At 44.5% G+C, this 15752-nt stretch overlaps 1 protein-coding gene across 3 annotated transcripts in view; it reads left to right on the forward strand.

Moving 5' to 3' along the window:
• Positions 1 to 2093: 2093 nt before the first annotated feature.
• The window catches only part of taf12 (TAF12 RNA polymerase II, TATA box binding protein (TBP)-associated factor), a 32445-nt gene continuing 18786 nt past the window's right edge, over positions 2094 to 15752 (forward strand). The window contains exons 1-2 of one of the 3 annotated variants that reach the window (XM_080211214.1): positions 2101 to 2222; positions 14402 to 14483. In XM_080211214.1, coding sequence (XP_080067340.1) covers positions 14415 to 14483 — 69 coding nt within the window. In that variant the 5' untranslated portion in view covers positions 2101 to 2222; positions 14402 to 14414. Of the gene's footprint in view, positions 2223 to 14401; positions 14484 to 15752 lie in introns of all 3 variants that reach the window. The other 2 variants (XM_080211215.1, XM_080211216.1) reach the window with 2 other exon arrangements.

Below are 15752 nucleotides of genomic sequence, written 5' to 3' on the forward strand. Positions count from 1 at the left end.
CAGGTGCTGGAGTGTGGCAAGTAGGGGAATTTCACAGTAACTTCATTGCAGTGTTAATGTAAGCCTTAAATAAATTTTACTTTAACTTTAAAACTTAAGATACACCTCCCCCACCCTCCCTAACCTTCTCCTCACCACCACCCACATTACCACCCACCCCACCACCATAACAAAACCAGAAAATGCTGGAAAATCTATGGAGAATAGAGCCAGCATTTTGAATCCAGATGATCCTGTGTCAGAGCTTCTTGGGGGGGATTTGAACACATATTCATACCAGGAGCCTGGGTGTCTGAATTATTAATCCAGTAATGTTACTAACAACCACCGTCAATCATTTTTCAGATGGTGATAAGGAAGGTGGGAGGAACAGCTACTGAAAATCATTACACAGAGATTGAATGTGACAATACATGTGTTTATATGTATGTGTGTGTGTGTGTATGTATATTATATATATATATATACACACACGCACATGTTCAAATAACAAAAGCTCATTGCCTGAAGGCGAAGCCAACAGCTGAATCCCTTCACCAAAATGTGGTTGATCCACCAGAGAATCACAGCAAGAGGACATTCAGCCCACCAAATTTGTGCTGGCTCTCTGCAAAACCATCTTAGTTGGTTCCAATCTGTTACCCTCTTTCCATAGCCAGGCAATGTGTTTTCCTGTCAGGAACTTATCAGATTCTTTTTGAAGGATTGAACCTGCCTCCATCACACCCTTAGGAAGTGGATTCTAGATCCTAACCAGCTGCTGCATGAAGGAGCTTTTCCATCTGGGGCCTTGGATTATCTTGGCTAATTTAAGTCTGTGTCCTCCAGTTCTCGGTCCTCCTGCCATGTGGGAAGGGGATCAACTTCTATCGACTCTGCCGTGACCCCTCATGATATGACCAAGGCCAAGTGTCCTCTCAGTCTCGGTGAAAGCAAAATGGAGATAGTCTTGATTTCAGGAAGCATAGTGGAGGACATGCCCCTGTCTACATCAAAAGAGACAAAGTGGAACTGGTCCAGAGCTTCAAGTTTCTAGGTGTCCAGATCAATCTGTCCTGGTCCCTCCATGCTGACGCTATAGTTAAGAAAGTCCACAAATGCCTCTACTTTCTCAGAAGACGAAGGAAATTTGGTATGTCAGCTACGACTCTCACCAACTTTTACAGATGCACCATAGAAAGCATTCTTTCTGGTTGCATCACAGCTTGGTATGGGCTCCTGTTCTGCCCAACACTGCAAGGAACTACAAAATGTTGCGAATGTAGCCCAATCCTTCACGCAAACCAGCCTCCCATCCATTGACTCCGTCTACCCTTCCCATTGCCTCGGCAAAGCGCCCAGCATAATTAAGGTCCCCTCGCACCCCAAACATTCTCTCTTCACCTTCTTCTGTTGGGAAAAAGATACAAAAGTCTAAGGTCACGTACCAACCAATTCAAGAACAGCGTCATCCCTGCTGCTGTCAGACTTTTGAATGGATTTATCTTGCATTAAGTTGATCTTTCTCTACACCCTAGCTATGACTGTAACATTACATTCGGCACACTCTCATTTCCTTCTCTATGAACAGTATGCTTGGTCTGTATAGCGCTCAAGAAACAATACTTTTCACTGTATTTTAATATATTAAATAATTAATCAAATCAAAATGCTGTAGATGTTGGAAATCTGAAATTAAAACAGAACATTCTGGAAAGACTCAGCAGCTTCTGTGGAGAGGAAGAGTCACCAGTCCATCTGACCCTGGGGTCTGCCCTTAGCAACGGGCCCCTAGCAGCCGCCCCAGCAACCACCGCAGTAATGGACCCCTAGCAACCGCCCCAGCAACCACCGCAGTAACGGGCCCCTAGCAACCGCCCCAGCAACCACCGCACTAACGGGCCCCTAGCAACCGCCAACTGCCTGCGCGCCAGCTCCGGGTTGCACCGCGCACGCGCGTTTCCCACAGAACAAAAACACGAAATAAAAACCATTCCGGCGGTCGCCGCCGCCTCCTCCGGGAGGGAGTCACTAACTCCCCGCGGCGGGTTGTTTATTAAAATCGGCACTGCCTGCCGCCCCCCCCCCACCCCCGCTGTGACTGGGCGGGGTGAGGGGGTCAGGGGTCAGGCCTGTGTTTCCGGGTCAGGATGGCAGGCCCCGAGCGGCGGCTCTGATCCGGGAGCAGCTCCGAATCGAGAGCATGGGCCGCGGCTGCTGAGGCTCCGCTGGCGGTTGGCTGGGTGAGTGAGAGAAAGAGAGACACACACACAAAGATCCTGGGGATCAGGGCCCCGCCGGCCTCAAGCCGGAATGTTCACAGCTTCCTGTCACCGGGAAGAGGGCGAAATACAGAGAGAGGGACAGGGGAGGGGAGGGAAACAGAGGGACAGGGGAGGGAAACAGAGGGACAGGGGAGGGGAGGGAAACGGAGGGACAGGGGAGGGGAGGGAAACGGAGGGACAGGGGAGGGGAGGGAAACGGAGGGACAGGGGAGGGGAGGGAAACGGAGGGACAGGGGAGGGGAGGGAAACGGAGGGACAGGGGAGGGAAACGGAGGGACAGGGGAGGGAAACGGAGGGACAGGGGAGGGGAGGGAAACGGAGGGACAGGGGAGGGAAACGGAGGGGAGGGAAACAGAGGGACAGGGGAGGGAAACAGAGGGGAGGGAAACGGAGGGACGGGGGAGGGAAACAGAGGGACGGGGGAGGGAAACAGAGGGACGGGGGAGGGGAGGGAAACAGAGGGACGGGGAGAAACTGGAGGGACAGAAATTGCGGGAGAGGGATAGACAGGGAGGAAAATAGAGGTACATGGGAGGAACTGGAGAGAGAGAAAGGGAGTGGGGGTATAGAGAGAGACAGACAGGGAAAACATTGAGAGACAGGAAGGAAATAGAGGGACAGAAAAAGGGGGATGGGGGGGAAGGGAGGGAAGTAAACAGAGGGACAGGGAAGGAACTGGAGAGAGAAAGGGACGGAGAGTGGGGGATAGAGAGGGAGAGACAGACAGGAAGGGAAAACATTTAGAGACGAGGAGGAAAATAGAGAAGGAAACAGAGAAAGGGACAGAAATTGGAGGAGAGGGAGAGACAGGGAGGGAAGTAGAGGGATGGGGGGGTGAGAGGGAGGGAGTGGGGGGAGAGGGAGGGGGAGGAATATATGAGGGAGGGAAATGGGGGACAGGCGAGAGACAAAGGGGGAGGGAAATAGAATGAGAAGGTGACGGAGGGAGATGGGGAGAGAAACAGACAGGTAACTAGAAAGATAAAGACAAAAAACTGTGGATGTTGGAATCTGAAAGAGAAAATGTTGGAAAATATCAGCAGGTTTGACAGCAGCTGTGGAGCGAGAATAGAGCCAATGTTTTGAGTCTGGATGACCTTACCTCAGAGCTAAGAATGTGAGAGAGACAGAAGGCTGGGTGGAGGGAGCAAGATAGGGATGTGGGCAGGGAGAGTGTTTAAATTATGGTTATTGGAAAACATTGACAAATAATATGAATTGCAGTTTTATACAATTGCCTTCAAATTTGTGTTGCATACTTTGAGATGTTCTTAACTTGAGCATTTTTTTGATCAATCTGACAGGCTTTGTGATAAGATTTTGAGATTTGTATGTGTAAAAGTGAAAGTTTCTGCAAAATATGTTTCCTGTAACCTTGAGAAATTTTGTCAAGAAGGGAGTGATTTATTTTGCAATTATCTCTTCTTTCCTTTCATAACTTTCAAAGACAGTAACTACACTTCTAAAAAGATTACTTAATTTGCTGAAAGGCACTTTGACAAGTCTGGCAGTAATGATGGATGCTATATAACTGTGTGTCTTTTGTTTCTTCATCATTCGTCCTTTATGATCTTGATAGGTTGTTTTAGAAGCCACAGGGATCATGATTTAAAACAAAATAATTATACTGACCCATAATCAAAGAACATGAATACTAATAAACACTCTATATTAAATAGTTTGTTACATTTACAATAATACAAGCACAATGAAGAAAGCTAATTGTATCTAAGCAGAACTTCTTAATTCAAATTTCCTTCATACCCATTTGGCTTATATCCCCAATAGCTTAAGAACATAAGAAATAGGAGCAGGAATAGGCCATCTAGCCCTTCGAGCCTGCCCCGCCATTCAGTAAGATCATGGCTGATCTGTCGTGGCTCAGTTCCACATTCCCGCCCTCTCCCCAAAACCCTTAATCCCCTCGCTTATCAAAAACCCATCAACCCGCGTCTTAAAAATATTTAGCGAGGCAGCCTCCACCACTTCAACGGGCAAAGAATTCCAGAGATTCACCACCCTTTGAGTGAAGAAGTTCCTCCTCAACTCCGTTCTAAACCCCCCCCCCCCCCCCCCCGGCTTTATCTTGAGGCTGTGCCCCCTAGTCCTACTGTCCAATCTGAGCGGGAAGAGTCTCTCCACCTCTATCCTATCCATCCCATTCATCATCTTATACGTCTCAATGAGATCTCCCCTCATTCTTCTAAACTCTAACGAGTACAAGCCTAGTTTATTCAGCCTCTCCTCATAGCTCAACCCCCTCCACTCCGGTATCAGCCTAGTAAACCTCCTCTGCACTCCCTCCAAGGCCAAAATATCCTTGCGTAAGTGCGGCGCCCAAAACTGCACACAGTACTCCAGCTGCGGCCTCACCAATGCCCTATACAGCTGCAGCAAGACCTCCCTACTTTTATATTCAATCCCCCTCGCTATGAAGGCCAGCATCCCATTCGCCTTCCTGACCACCTGCTGCACCTGCAGGCTGGGTTTTTGCGACTCATGCACAAGGACCCTGAGGTCCCTCTGCACCGTCGCCTGCTGCAGTTTTTCGCCACGTAAGTAATAGTCCTTCCTACCATTCTTCCTACCAAAGTGGACCACCTCGCACTTGCCAACATTAAATTCCATTTGCCATTTCCTGGCCCATTCGCCCAGCCTATCTAGATCCTTCTGCAGACTCTCCACACCCTCCGCGCAATTTGCCGTTCCACCAATCTTGTTGTCATCAGCAAATTTCGACAGCATACACTTGGTTCCCTCCTCCAGATCATCTATATAAATGGTAAATAGCTGAGGCCCCAGCACTGACCCCTGGGGCACTCCACTAGTCACCAACCGCCAATCCGAATAGTATCCATTGACCCCCACTCTCTGCCTCCTATTTGACAGCCAATCCTCTCCACGCTAAGTCAGATAACTATCAAAAACTTAGTCCGTACTATTTCAAAGATTGTTCAAGACTGCGATTTGTGCCTTCTGCAGATATTTAGCAATATTATCCCTTCAAAGCTTCTCCAACTGTCCCACTGTTCTAGAAATTCAGTGCAGATATTGCTAACATTTTACATGTAGCCACATCATGTGAGAACTCTTGTGGTTCTAATGTTCTTTAACTCTGGTGTCTTGCATTTTTCTATTTCTTTCTCTCTCTCTCTTTCTCATTTCTGCACCTTGCCTGCTTGCTCGCACCCCTGCGTGCTGCCCGCCCCACTTGCCCACTCCTGCCCTCTCGCGAGTACTCTTTTTCCCGGTCACTACTTTTATCTCCTCCCCTCCCTCTCAGCTTGGCTATCCCTGGAAATCCAACCCACTGCTAGGAGTCCTTCAGTTAGTAAGAGCTTTAAGTTCTTTTAGCCAACAGGTGTGCAAATTTCACTGAATTCTGTTTAAAAGTAGTGTTTCTTCTGCACCAGCTTATCATAAAACTAATATCCTGTTTGAGACTGACACCCACAATCTACTTGCACGTATAATCAACTTGTACTTGACCCACTTTCTACAATTTGCTCCCCAAACAGAAAACAAAACATCTATTTAATGTGATTCTGTGATTGGACAACACTTACTGAAGAATCCTGAGTGTTCGAAGGCTCCATTAAGAACCAGTTTAAGATAATGAGTTGAGCTTGTAACATGGCTCATTCACATTTACTAGAAGCAACATACATACACACAGGGATTGATTCTCTGCAAACAGAATGAATACATTAAAACCTTGTGCCTTTTTTAAAATTATCTGGGAGCTTGAAGCTGAAAGTTCCCCATTGCTTTCTCCATGGCAACAACTTGGCGAACCAGTCATAAGAACATAAGAAGCAGGAGCAGGCCATCTAGCCCTTCGAGCCTGCCCCACCATTCAGTAAAATCGTGGCTGATCTGAAGTGGATCAGTTCCACTTTCCCGCTTTCTCCCCATAATCTTTAATTCCCTTGTCTGTCAAAAACCTGTCTACCCGTGATTTAAGTATATTTAGTGAGGTAGCCTCCACCACTTCAACGGGCAGAGAACTCCAGAGATTCACCACCCTTTGAGTGAAGAGGTTCCTCCTCCACTCTGATCTAAACTGCACCCCCCCCCCCCCCTTATCTTGAGGCTGTGCCCTCTAGTCCTGCTATCCTTTTTAAGCGGGAAGAATCTCTCTACCTCTACCCTATCCATCTCTTTCATTATCTTATACATCTCTATAAGATCCCCCCTCATCCTTCTAAACTCCAACAAGTACAGACCCAGTCTATTTAGTCTCTCTTCATAGTCTAACCCCCTCATCTCTGGTATCAGCCTAGTGAACCTCCTCTGCACTCCCTCCAAGGCCAAAATATCCTTGCACAAGTGTGGCGACCAAAGCTGCACACAGTACTCCAGCTGCGGCCTCACCAGTACCCTGTACAATCTGAGCCTTTTTCTCCTGTACTAGAAATTATTGTGTTTGCTTGAAATTTGGCATTCTTGTATTTGTCCAGATGAGTGCCAACTTTAGCAATATTCAAGTTCTATATTACAAAGTGAAGTACTGAGTTGTGATCTCAATATGTTTACAAGAGCTGAGTCATTACCAAACATCCATAATACTTCCTTCCGTTGAACCTTGGACTGTTGGGAGTTGGTGTGACTTGTATGACATTCCCATTTTGTAAAGATATGGCTCAGTGGCTATCTCACCTGTCTGAGTCACTGGATTGAATTCACATCTCACTCCAGAGAGTCAAGCTCTCAAGCTTAGATTGACATTTTAATGTGGCATCGTTGGAGGTGCCTCATGGATGAGGCATTAGCCAAGGCCATGTCTATTTTCCAAGAAATCCCTTGGCATTGTTTCTCAGAAGAGCACAGGAGATATCCTGGCCAATATACATCTCAAAACCAAATTATCTGATTGTTTACACATCGCTGTTTGTGGGGTCCTGTTGTGCGCAAATTGACTGCTGTGTTTTCTACATCACAAGAGTGATTACACTTAGAACCATAGAATTCCTCCGCCTTATCCCCACCAGTGGAAACCCACACAGACATGGGGAGACTGTACAAATTCCACACAAATAGTCACTCGGTCGGAATTGAACCCAGGTCCGTGGTGCTGAGAGGCAGCAGTGCTGTCCTGGTACTTAATTTATGCCATTAGTCATGATGTGCTTTGGGATATTCTGCAGTCGTGAAAGACACTATATAAGTACAAGCCTTTCTTTTAAATGTTTGAGCTTTGCTTAAGAACTGGCAAATGTTTAATAGAAACAGAAACCAAATTATTCTTACCCAGGGTAATGCTCTGGGGAGCCAGGGTTTGAATAGCACCATGAAGGGTGATGGAATTTGGAATCAGTAAAAAACTAGAAATAAAGTCTACTGATGAACATAAAAAATTGTCAATTATTGTAAAAACCTATCTGGTTCACTAATGTCCTTTAGAGGAGGAAATTTGTCGCCCTTATTTGGCCTGGCTTACATGCAACTCCAGACACACACCAATGTGGTTGACCCTTAAATGGCCGAGCAAGCAATTGTATCAAACTGCTAAAACATTTAAATAGAATGAAATCGGCAGATCTACCAGCAGCGACCTGGGCACCAGAAATGACAACAGCAAATTCAGCCCTGTCACATTGAAGTCTCATTGCATCAGGTCAAACATGAGCAAGGAAATCTGCTGATTACCAAGTACTGCCTGGGATCAGCTGATGAATCAGTACACCGCCGTATGGAACTCCGCTTGGAGGTAGTGCTGATGGTGGCAAAGGCACAGAATGTTCTTTGGGGTGGGGGACTTCAATATCTGTCACTCCTACTGACCAAGTTGGGCAAGTCCTACAGGACATAGCTACTAGACTGGGATTGCAGCAGGTGATGAGGGAACCAACAAGAACAAAAAACATACTTGACCTCAGCCTCACATCTGCCTGCTGCAAATAAACCTGATGTGGAAATGCCGGCGCTGGACTGGGGTAAACATAGTAAGAAGTCTCGCAACACCAGGTTAAAGTCCAACAGGTTTATTTGGTAGCAAAAGCACTAGCTTTCGGAGCAGTTGCTGCTCTGAAAGCTAGTGGCTTTTGCTACCAAATAAACCTGTTAGACTTTATTCTGGTGTTGTGAGACTTCTTGCTGCAAATAAACCTGACAATGGCAGTACTGATTGGAGTTCTGGCTCCACCTTGTGGAGCCCTGTTTTCCAATTGAGGATGCCCTCCATATAATCTTCAGCCAGAAGTGCTGAGTGAATTAGCCATCTTGGCCTCCACCTGTGGTCCCCAGCATCACATATGCCTGTCTTCAGCCAATTCGATTCACTCCACATAATTATCAAAAAACAGCTGAAGGCACTGGAGACTGCAAAGACTGTGTCCTGACAGTATTCAGGCATTGATACTGAAGACTTGTGCTCCAGAACTTGCTGTGTCCGAAGCTAGGTGGTTCCAATACAGTGACAACACTGGCATCAACCTATTAATGTGGAAAATTGCCCAGGTATGTCCTGTTCACAAAAAGCAGGATGTTTCCATCCCAGCCAGTTCCCTACCCATCATCTCACTCGGTCGTCATGAAAATGACGGAAGAGGTCATCAACAGTGCTGTCGTGCAGCACTTACTCAGCAATAATCTGCTCACTGACTCTGTTTGGTCTCCGCACTGACCACTCAGGTCCTGATATCTATACAACCTTGGTTCAAGCATGGACGAAAAAGCTGAACTCGAGATGAGGTGAGAGTGACTGCCCTTGAAATCAAGGCAAAATTTGACTGAGGCATCAAAGAACCCTAGTAAAACTGGAGGCGATGGGAAAACTCTCCACTGGTTGACGTCATACCTAGCACAGATATCCAGGACTGCCAAGTGGTAAATAAAATTTGAAAGTGTCAGGCAATGACTATCTGCAACAAGAGAATCTCACCATCACCCTTGACATTCAGTAGCATTATCATCATTAAATCCCCTGCTATTAACATCCTGTGAGTTACCATTGACCAGAAGCTAAACTGGACCAGCCACATAAATACTGTCACTGCAAAAGCAGGTCAAATGCTAAGAATCCTGCTGTGAGTAATTCACCTCCTGACCTCCCAAAGCCTGTCCACCATCTAAATCTCACACATCAGGAATGTGATGGAATACTCTCCCCTTGCTTGGAGGATGCAGTTCCAACAACACTTGAGAAGCTTGACACCATCCAGGGCAAAATAGCCTGCTTGATTGGCACCACACCCATAAGCATTCACTCCCTCAGCCACTATTGCATAATGGCAGCTGATGTTACCATCTACAAGTTACACTGCAGGAACTCAGAGAGGCTCCTGTCACAGCACCTTCCAAACCCAGAACCACTACCATCTAGTAGAACAAGGGCAGCAGATACATGAGAACACTACCCATTGATGGTTCCCCTCCAAATCACTCACCACCTTGACTTGAAAATATATCACCATTTCTTCCTTAACTCTGGGTCAAAATCCTGGAACTCCCTCCCTAACAGCACTGTGGGTATATACAGACAGCAGTGGTTCAAGGAGGTGACTCACCACCACCACCACCTCGAGGGCAATTAGGGAAGCCCGTATTCTTTGAATAAAAAGTACTTTTGAAGGTCCAAAACAGAAGGTAGGGAATTGGAGCAGAAGTTAACCATTCTGCCCTGAAAGCCTGCTAGCTTATTTTAGTTCGTGTATTTGTATTATCTCAGAAATCCACTTTTCCCTCACTCATACCCCTATAGAGGAAAGAATCCTGCTAGAGTTTAGTATCTTGGGCAGCAATGGTCTTTGGTTGCCTCACCAAGGCAGCAAGTTCTTCACATAGGTGAAGGCAACTATTTGACCTTGAATGTTACACAGGTGAGCCTGATGTTGTCTTCACTTATTCACCTTCAGTCATGAGATGGTGATCTGATGGAAAGGGAAGCCCTAGTTAATTTGCCATCAATCCCGAATCCTGTGGTCAATTAGAACGCATCTACCCCAACTAACATTGGCCAAGTCAACATGGGCTAGAATTGAACCTAAGACTTAGATTTTTAAGCTTTTCTGCATTTCACCTGCCAACTTTAAAGGGAATTATTAACCCAAACAATAGGACTTCCACTTAATAAATTCAACACCTGCCATGGCTTTTCATTTGAAAAATATTTTTATTGTGGCCAAACATTAGCTTAGTCTCCATGAAACATAGTAGGAGAGGGAAAAGAAACCAGAAATAGGCCTTGGTTATCTCTCCAAAGATATTTTAATCGTTTTTTAGAAGAAAATTGACACCATCTTCATAAGAACTAGGAGTAGGCCATCTGGCCCCTCAAGCCTTCTCCACCATTCAATAAGGTCATGGCTGATCTTTTCGTGGACTCAGCTCCACTAACCTGCCTGCTCACCATAACGCTTAGTTCCTTTACTGTTTAAAAATTTATCCATCTTTGCCTTAAAAACATTCAACAAACTAGCCTCAACTGTTTCACTGGGCAGGGAGTTCCACAGATTCACAACCCTTTGGGTGAAGAAGTTCCTCCTCAACTCAGTCCTAAATCTGATCCTGCTTATCTTGAGACTATGCCCTATAGTTTTAGTTTCACCCGTCAGTGGGAACAGCCTCCCTGCTTCTATCTTATCTATTCCCTTCAAAATGTTATATGTGTAGGAGTGTCTTCAGAGACTATGGATTAAGTTGCCTTTCGTGTAAGGGATTCCCCTTCTTAATTACGGCTTCGCTAATACACACCCATGGAGGCAAGTACTCTGGTAAAAGACATTTCTTTATTTTCCAAGCTTGGTCGGTGTCCAAGGGAGAGTGATTTGGGGCAGATCCAAATCAACTCGCTCTCAGTACTGCAATTATACAATTTTTCAAAGCCATTTACCCCCCCCCCCCCCCCCCCCCCCCACCACCTTGCTCACCCCAGCTGGGTACAAGCCAATCATTATTGGTATAGATTATTTTACCTTAGCTAATAACATGTATCCTCTGACTGCATGGGACTATGTGATCAGTTCGTGGGCCTTGAGAGTCTCTCTCACGGTCTCCTGATACTTTCCAGACCTCTTTGTCTGGTGCAGAGTATATCCCATTCATTAGGACTATCTGAGACCCCTACTGTGTTCTGGGTTCAATGTATATCCACTCATCAAATGCCAGACAGTCCTAATATGAGTTGCTCTTCCCTTTACTGAGTAGCTGAGAGGTTCTTCCCGCTCAGAAAGGACTGTAGGACTAGAGGGCACAGCCTCAAGATAAGGGGGGTGGGGTTGCAGTTTAGAACGGAGTTGAGGAGGAACTTCTTCACTCAAAGGGTGGTGAATCTCTGGAATTCTCTGCCAGTTGAAGTGATGGAGGCTGCCTCGCTAAATATATTTAAGACGCGGGTAGATAGGTTTTTGGTAGGCAAGGGGATTAAGGGTTATGGGGAGAAAGCGGGAAAGTGGAACTGAGCCACTTCAGATCGGCCATGATCTTATTGAATGGCGGGGCAGGCTCGAGGGGCTAGATGGCCTACTCCTGCTCCTATTTCTTATTGTTCTTATGCATTGTTCCAAGGAATGTGGTTGTTTTTACTCAACACACTGCTTATAAGGCATGTTGGGACATAGTTATTAACCAATGTATATGCTTTTAATACAGAATATGTTTTCAAAATACATGTCTAAATTCTCTAATAGTGGTTATCAGTGCCCCTATGCAAACAGTATTTTTCGATCACTCTGATCTAACCTACCCTGATCTGTTAGTTTTTTTAATGGTAAAAAGTCTGACAACACCAGGTTTTAGTCCAACCGATTTATTTGATAGTAAACGCACAAGCTTTTGGGTTGTTTCTGGCCTCAGACAGAGCATATATGCTCTGTCTGAGGCCAGAACTCTCCATTCATCTGACGAAGGGACTAACCCGAAAGCTTGTGCGTTTACTATCAAATAAATCGGTTGGACTAAAACCTGGTGTTGTCAGACTTTTTACTGTGTTTACCCCAGTCCAACGCCGGCACATCCACATCAGTTTTTTTTAATCCCAAGTTTTTCTAAATTGTTTCTTACAATGTTTCTATAAGATCTCCCCTTATTCTTCTGAATTCCAGTGAGTATATTCCCAGTCTACTCAGTCTCTCCTCAAGAGCCAACCCCCTCAACTCTGAAACCCATGCTGCGTCTTCCCAGTAGGACAGTTTCTATCCAGATGCCTCCCTATTTCTGCACTACAGAAGTTAAGCTAACTGGTCTATAGTTACTCACCTTTTGTCTACCCCTTTTTTAAACAATGGTCTCACGTTTATTATTTTCCATTTTCTGTTCTCCAATCTGCCAGAACCACCCGAGTCCAGCGAATTTTGGTAAATTACCACAAGCGCATTTGCTATTTTCCCCTGCTGTCTCTTTCAGTACCCTGGGATGCATTCCATCAGGGCTAGGAAACTTGTCTACCTTTAACCCCATTAGCTTGCTCAGCACTACTTTAATGATCATTTCTAGGTCCTCACCTACCATAGCCTTTTTGCCATCAATTTTTGGCATGTTATTTGTGTCTTCCTCTGTGAAGACCAACAAAAAATACCTTGTTCAATGCCTCGGTCGTTTCATCATTTCCCCTTATTAAATCCCCCTTCTCATCCTCCTAAAGAACCAATGTTTACCTTTGCCTCTCTTTTTCGTTTTATATATTTGTAGAAACTTTTGCTATCTGTTTTAAGGGCTAGATGGCCTACTCCTGCTCCTATTTCTTATGTTCTTATGTTCTGAGCGAATTTACACTCGTAATCTATCTTATTTTTCTTTATAGCTTTTTCATAGTTTTCTGTTGACCTTTTAAAGATTTCTCAACCCTCTAATTTCCCACTAATCCTTGCCACTTTGTATGTGTTTTCTTTCAATTTGATACCCTCCTTTATTTCCTTACATGTCCATGGCTGATCATCCCTTCTTCTGCAATCCTTCCTTATCACCGGTCTATACTTTTGCTGAGCACTGAAAAATTGCTTTGACTGTCCTCCACTGTTCCTCAATCGCCACACCATAAAATGTTTGCTCTCAGTCTACCTTAGCCAACTCCTCCCTCATCCCATTGTAGTCTCCTTGGTTTAAGCACAAGACACTGATAGTGGATTTTAACTTCTCGCGCTCCATCTGTGTTTTAAATTCAACCAGACGGTGATCACTCTTTCCGAGAGGATCCCTAACTGTGAGATTAATTGTTCCTGTCTCATTACACTAGGATTGCTTGCTACCTCATAGGTTCCATTACATACTATTCGAGGAAACTATCGCAGATACATTCTATGAACTCCTCCGCAAGGCTGCCTTGACCGACCTAGTTTGACCAATTGACATGTAGGTTAAAATTCCCCATGATATTTGCCGTACCATTTTTACATGCATCAGTTATTTCTTTATTGCTCACCCCACAGTTTATGTTATTATTTGGCGGCCTATAGATGCCTCTCAGTGACTTTTTCTCATTGCTATTTGTAATTTCCACCCAAATGGATTCAACCTTTTTCTTCATAGAACCTATATAATTTCTCACTATTGTCCTGATGTCATCCTTAAATATCAGAGTTACACCATCTCCTTACTTTCCTGTCCGTCCTTTTTAACTTTCATAATTTTCCATGTAGTTGAAACCCTCTCCCCACATGCTAACTTGCTACTTTGCTTCTCGTTAATCATGATACTTCCCGTAGTTTTACTCTTCCATTCCCCTCTTTCCTCCCCACCAGCACCGCTCCCCCCCCCCCCCCCCCATTCCAAATTGGCTAGTTTAGAGTCCTTGTGACCACCCTATTTATGTTTTCTGCTAGAACACTGTTCCTAGATCAGTTCAGGTGAAAACTGCCCCAGTGGTACACGTAGATCCTTCCTGGTCCAATACTGATGCCAATGCCCCATGAAATGAAACCTCTCTTTCCCGCACCACTCCTTTAGCCATGTGTGTAGTTCCCTACTTTTTTCATCCCTATGCCAATTCGTGCATAGAATCGTTCTCAACTGATAGTTTATTGTCTAGGAATTGTCATCAAGCTTATTGCTTAGTGAATTAATCCTACGTTTAGTGTTATTCTGTGGCAGTAATTTTTAGAATATTTAGTTTGTTGTATTAAGGCACTCTTTCAAAAGCGTTCACGGTACAGAAATCGAGTTAATCCTAATGTGGCCTAATCCTTGCTGTTTGTTTCTAGGCAGCATGTCACAATGAACTCTTCATTATCTGGGCCTACAGCAGTAGCTGATGTGATTAAAGATCTAGACTCTCAGATAGCAGTAAGTAGTGCCTGAGTTGGCTTTGAGTGGCATGAGAGAATGCAGCAACAGAATATGGACAGGGATTCTGCATTAGATATTGCTTTCTGGTTTAGACATTGGGGATTAAATAGCTGTTGTGCAAATGTTTGTAAGTACAGTAGGAAATCACCATTTTTGAGGTTGTAACAGGGTTAGCTATAAAATAATCAGTACGTTTTATGTATATTTTTGTGATTTTTCTTTTTCCCTTGTGAAGTTATTTTTCCACAATGGTAGGAGTGATTCATTTGAAGCTAGACCATGAGTGTCAGCACTTTTGAAGTTCCCATGTATATATTTCCACTGCAGATAGATGCTTTGTGCTTGGAACCTGACTAAATTATCCCTCTCTAGCACTCCCCTGCCACCCAGATTGAATTTTCCAGCCTCAACAGTGTCAGAGAATCAAACTTGCGTCTGTGTAATCAGCTAATCGCTGCCTTAAATAACTGACCAATCGGCTTCAACTCAAAACAATAAGAAAATTAGACACAATGCAAATAAACCATTAAAATACATGCTTTTACTATTTAAAGTATAACATGCTTTAGAGAGGCAGAAATCCTTGCTCAAACATGAAGACGATTTCAGAATTCTAAAATGTATGGCGTATGCCCAATGACAAGATAATTAGTCATATCAGTCTAGATTCAATAAAAGTATTCCTAAACTTTGTGTGCAAAACTGTATTTTCCTTACAACAGCTGCTGACAACTGCTTGACTTTGCCAGTATTGTGCAAGGTTTGCTGCTGACTCTCTGAATCTAAGCCCCAATTAGAGGAAATATTTATTTGCTGATGTTTCAAAGCAAAGGTGCTTCCCAAAATTAACATGTCAGAAACCTCTGCCAACAATTCAGCCATACAGAAGTTTGCTCATCTTTTGCTGCTGTGTACACACGCAGCTTCAGTTAATCAGAGCATGACAGCTAGGAACACTTATAAACTACTCCTTTTCAAAATAACTGCGCACAAAGTGGATTTTCTACTCTGCAATATGTAAGTCAGTATTTTGGAACTGCTTCAAGTTAATTCAGTAGTATCATGCATCATTAGTCATTCCTTTTACCACAGTGGGACCCTAATATATATCATTATAACTTGTGATGTATGATATACACCTTTCTCTGATGAACCTTGATCAGTTCTTTGCACATACAGATTAAAATCCTACAGTGCAGAAGGAGGCCATTTGGCCCATTGCGTTTGCACCGACCACAATTCCACCCAGGCCCTATCCCTGCAACC

The sequence above is a fragment of the Carcharhinus amblyrhynchos genome, chromosome 24 (genome assembly GCF_965287045.1).
Source record: "Carcharhinus amblyrhynchos chromosome 24, sCarAmb.v2.hapA, whole genome shotgun sequence".
Classification (NCBI taxonomy): Eukaryota; Metazoa; Chordata; class Chondrichthyes; order Carcharhiniformes; family Carcharhinidae; genus Carcharhinus; species Carcharhinus amblyrhynchos.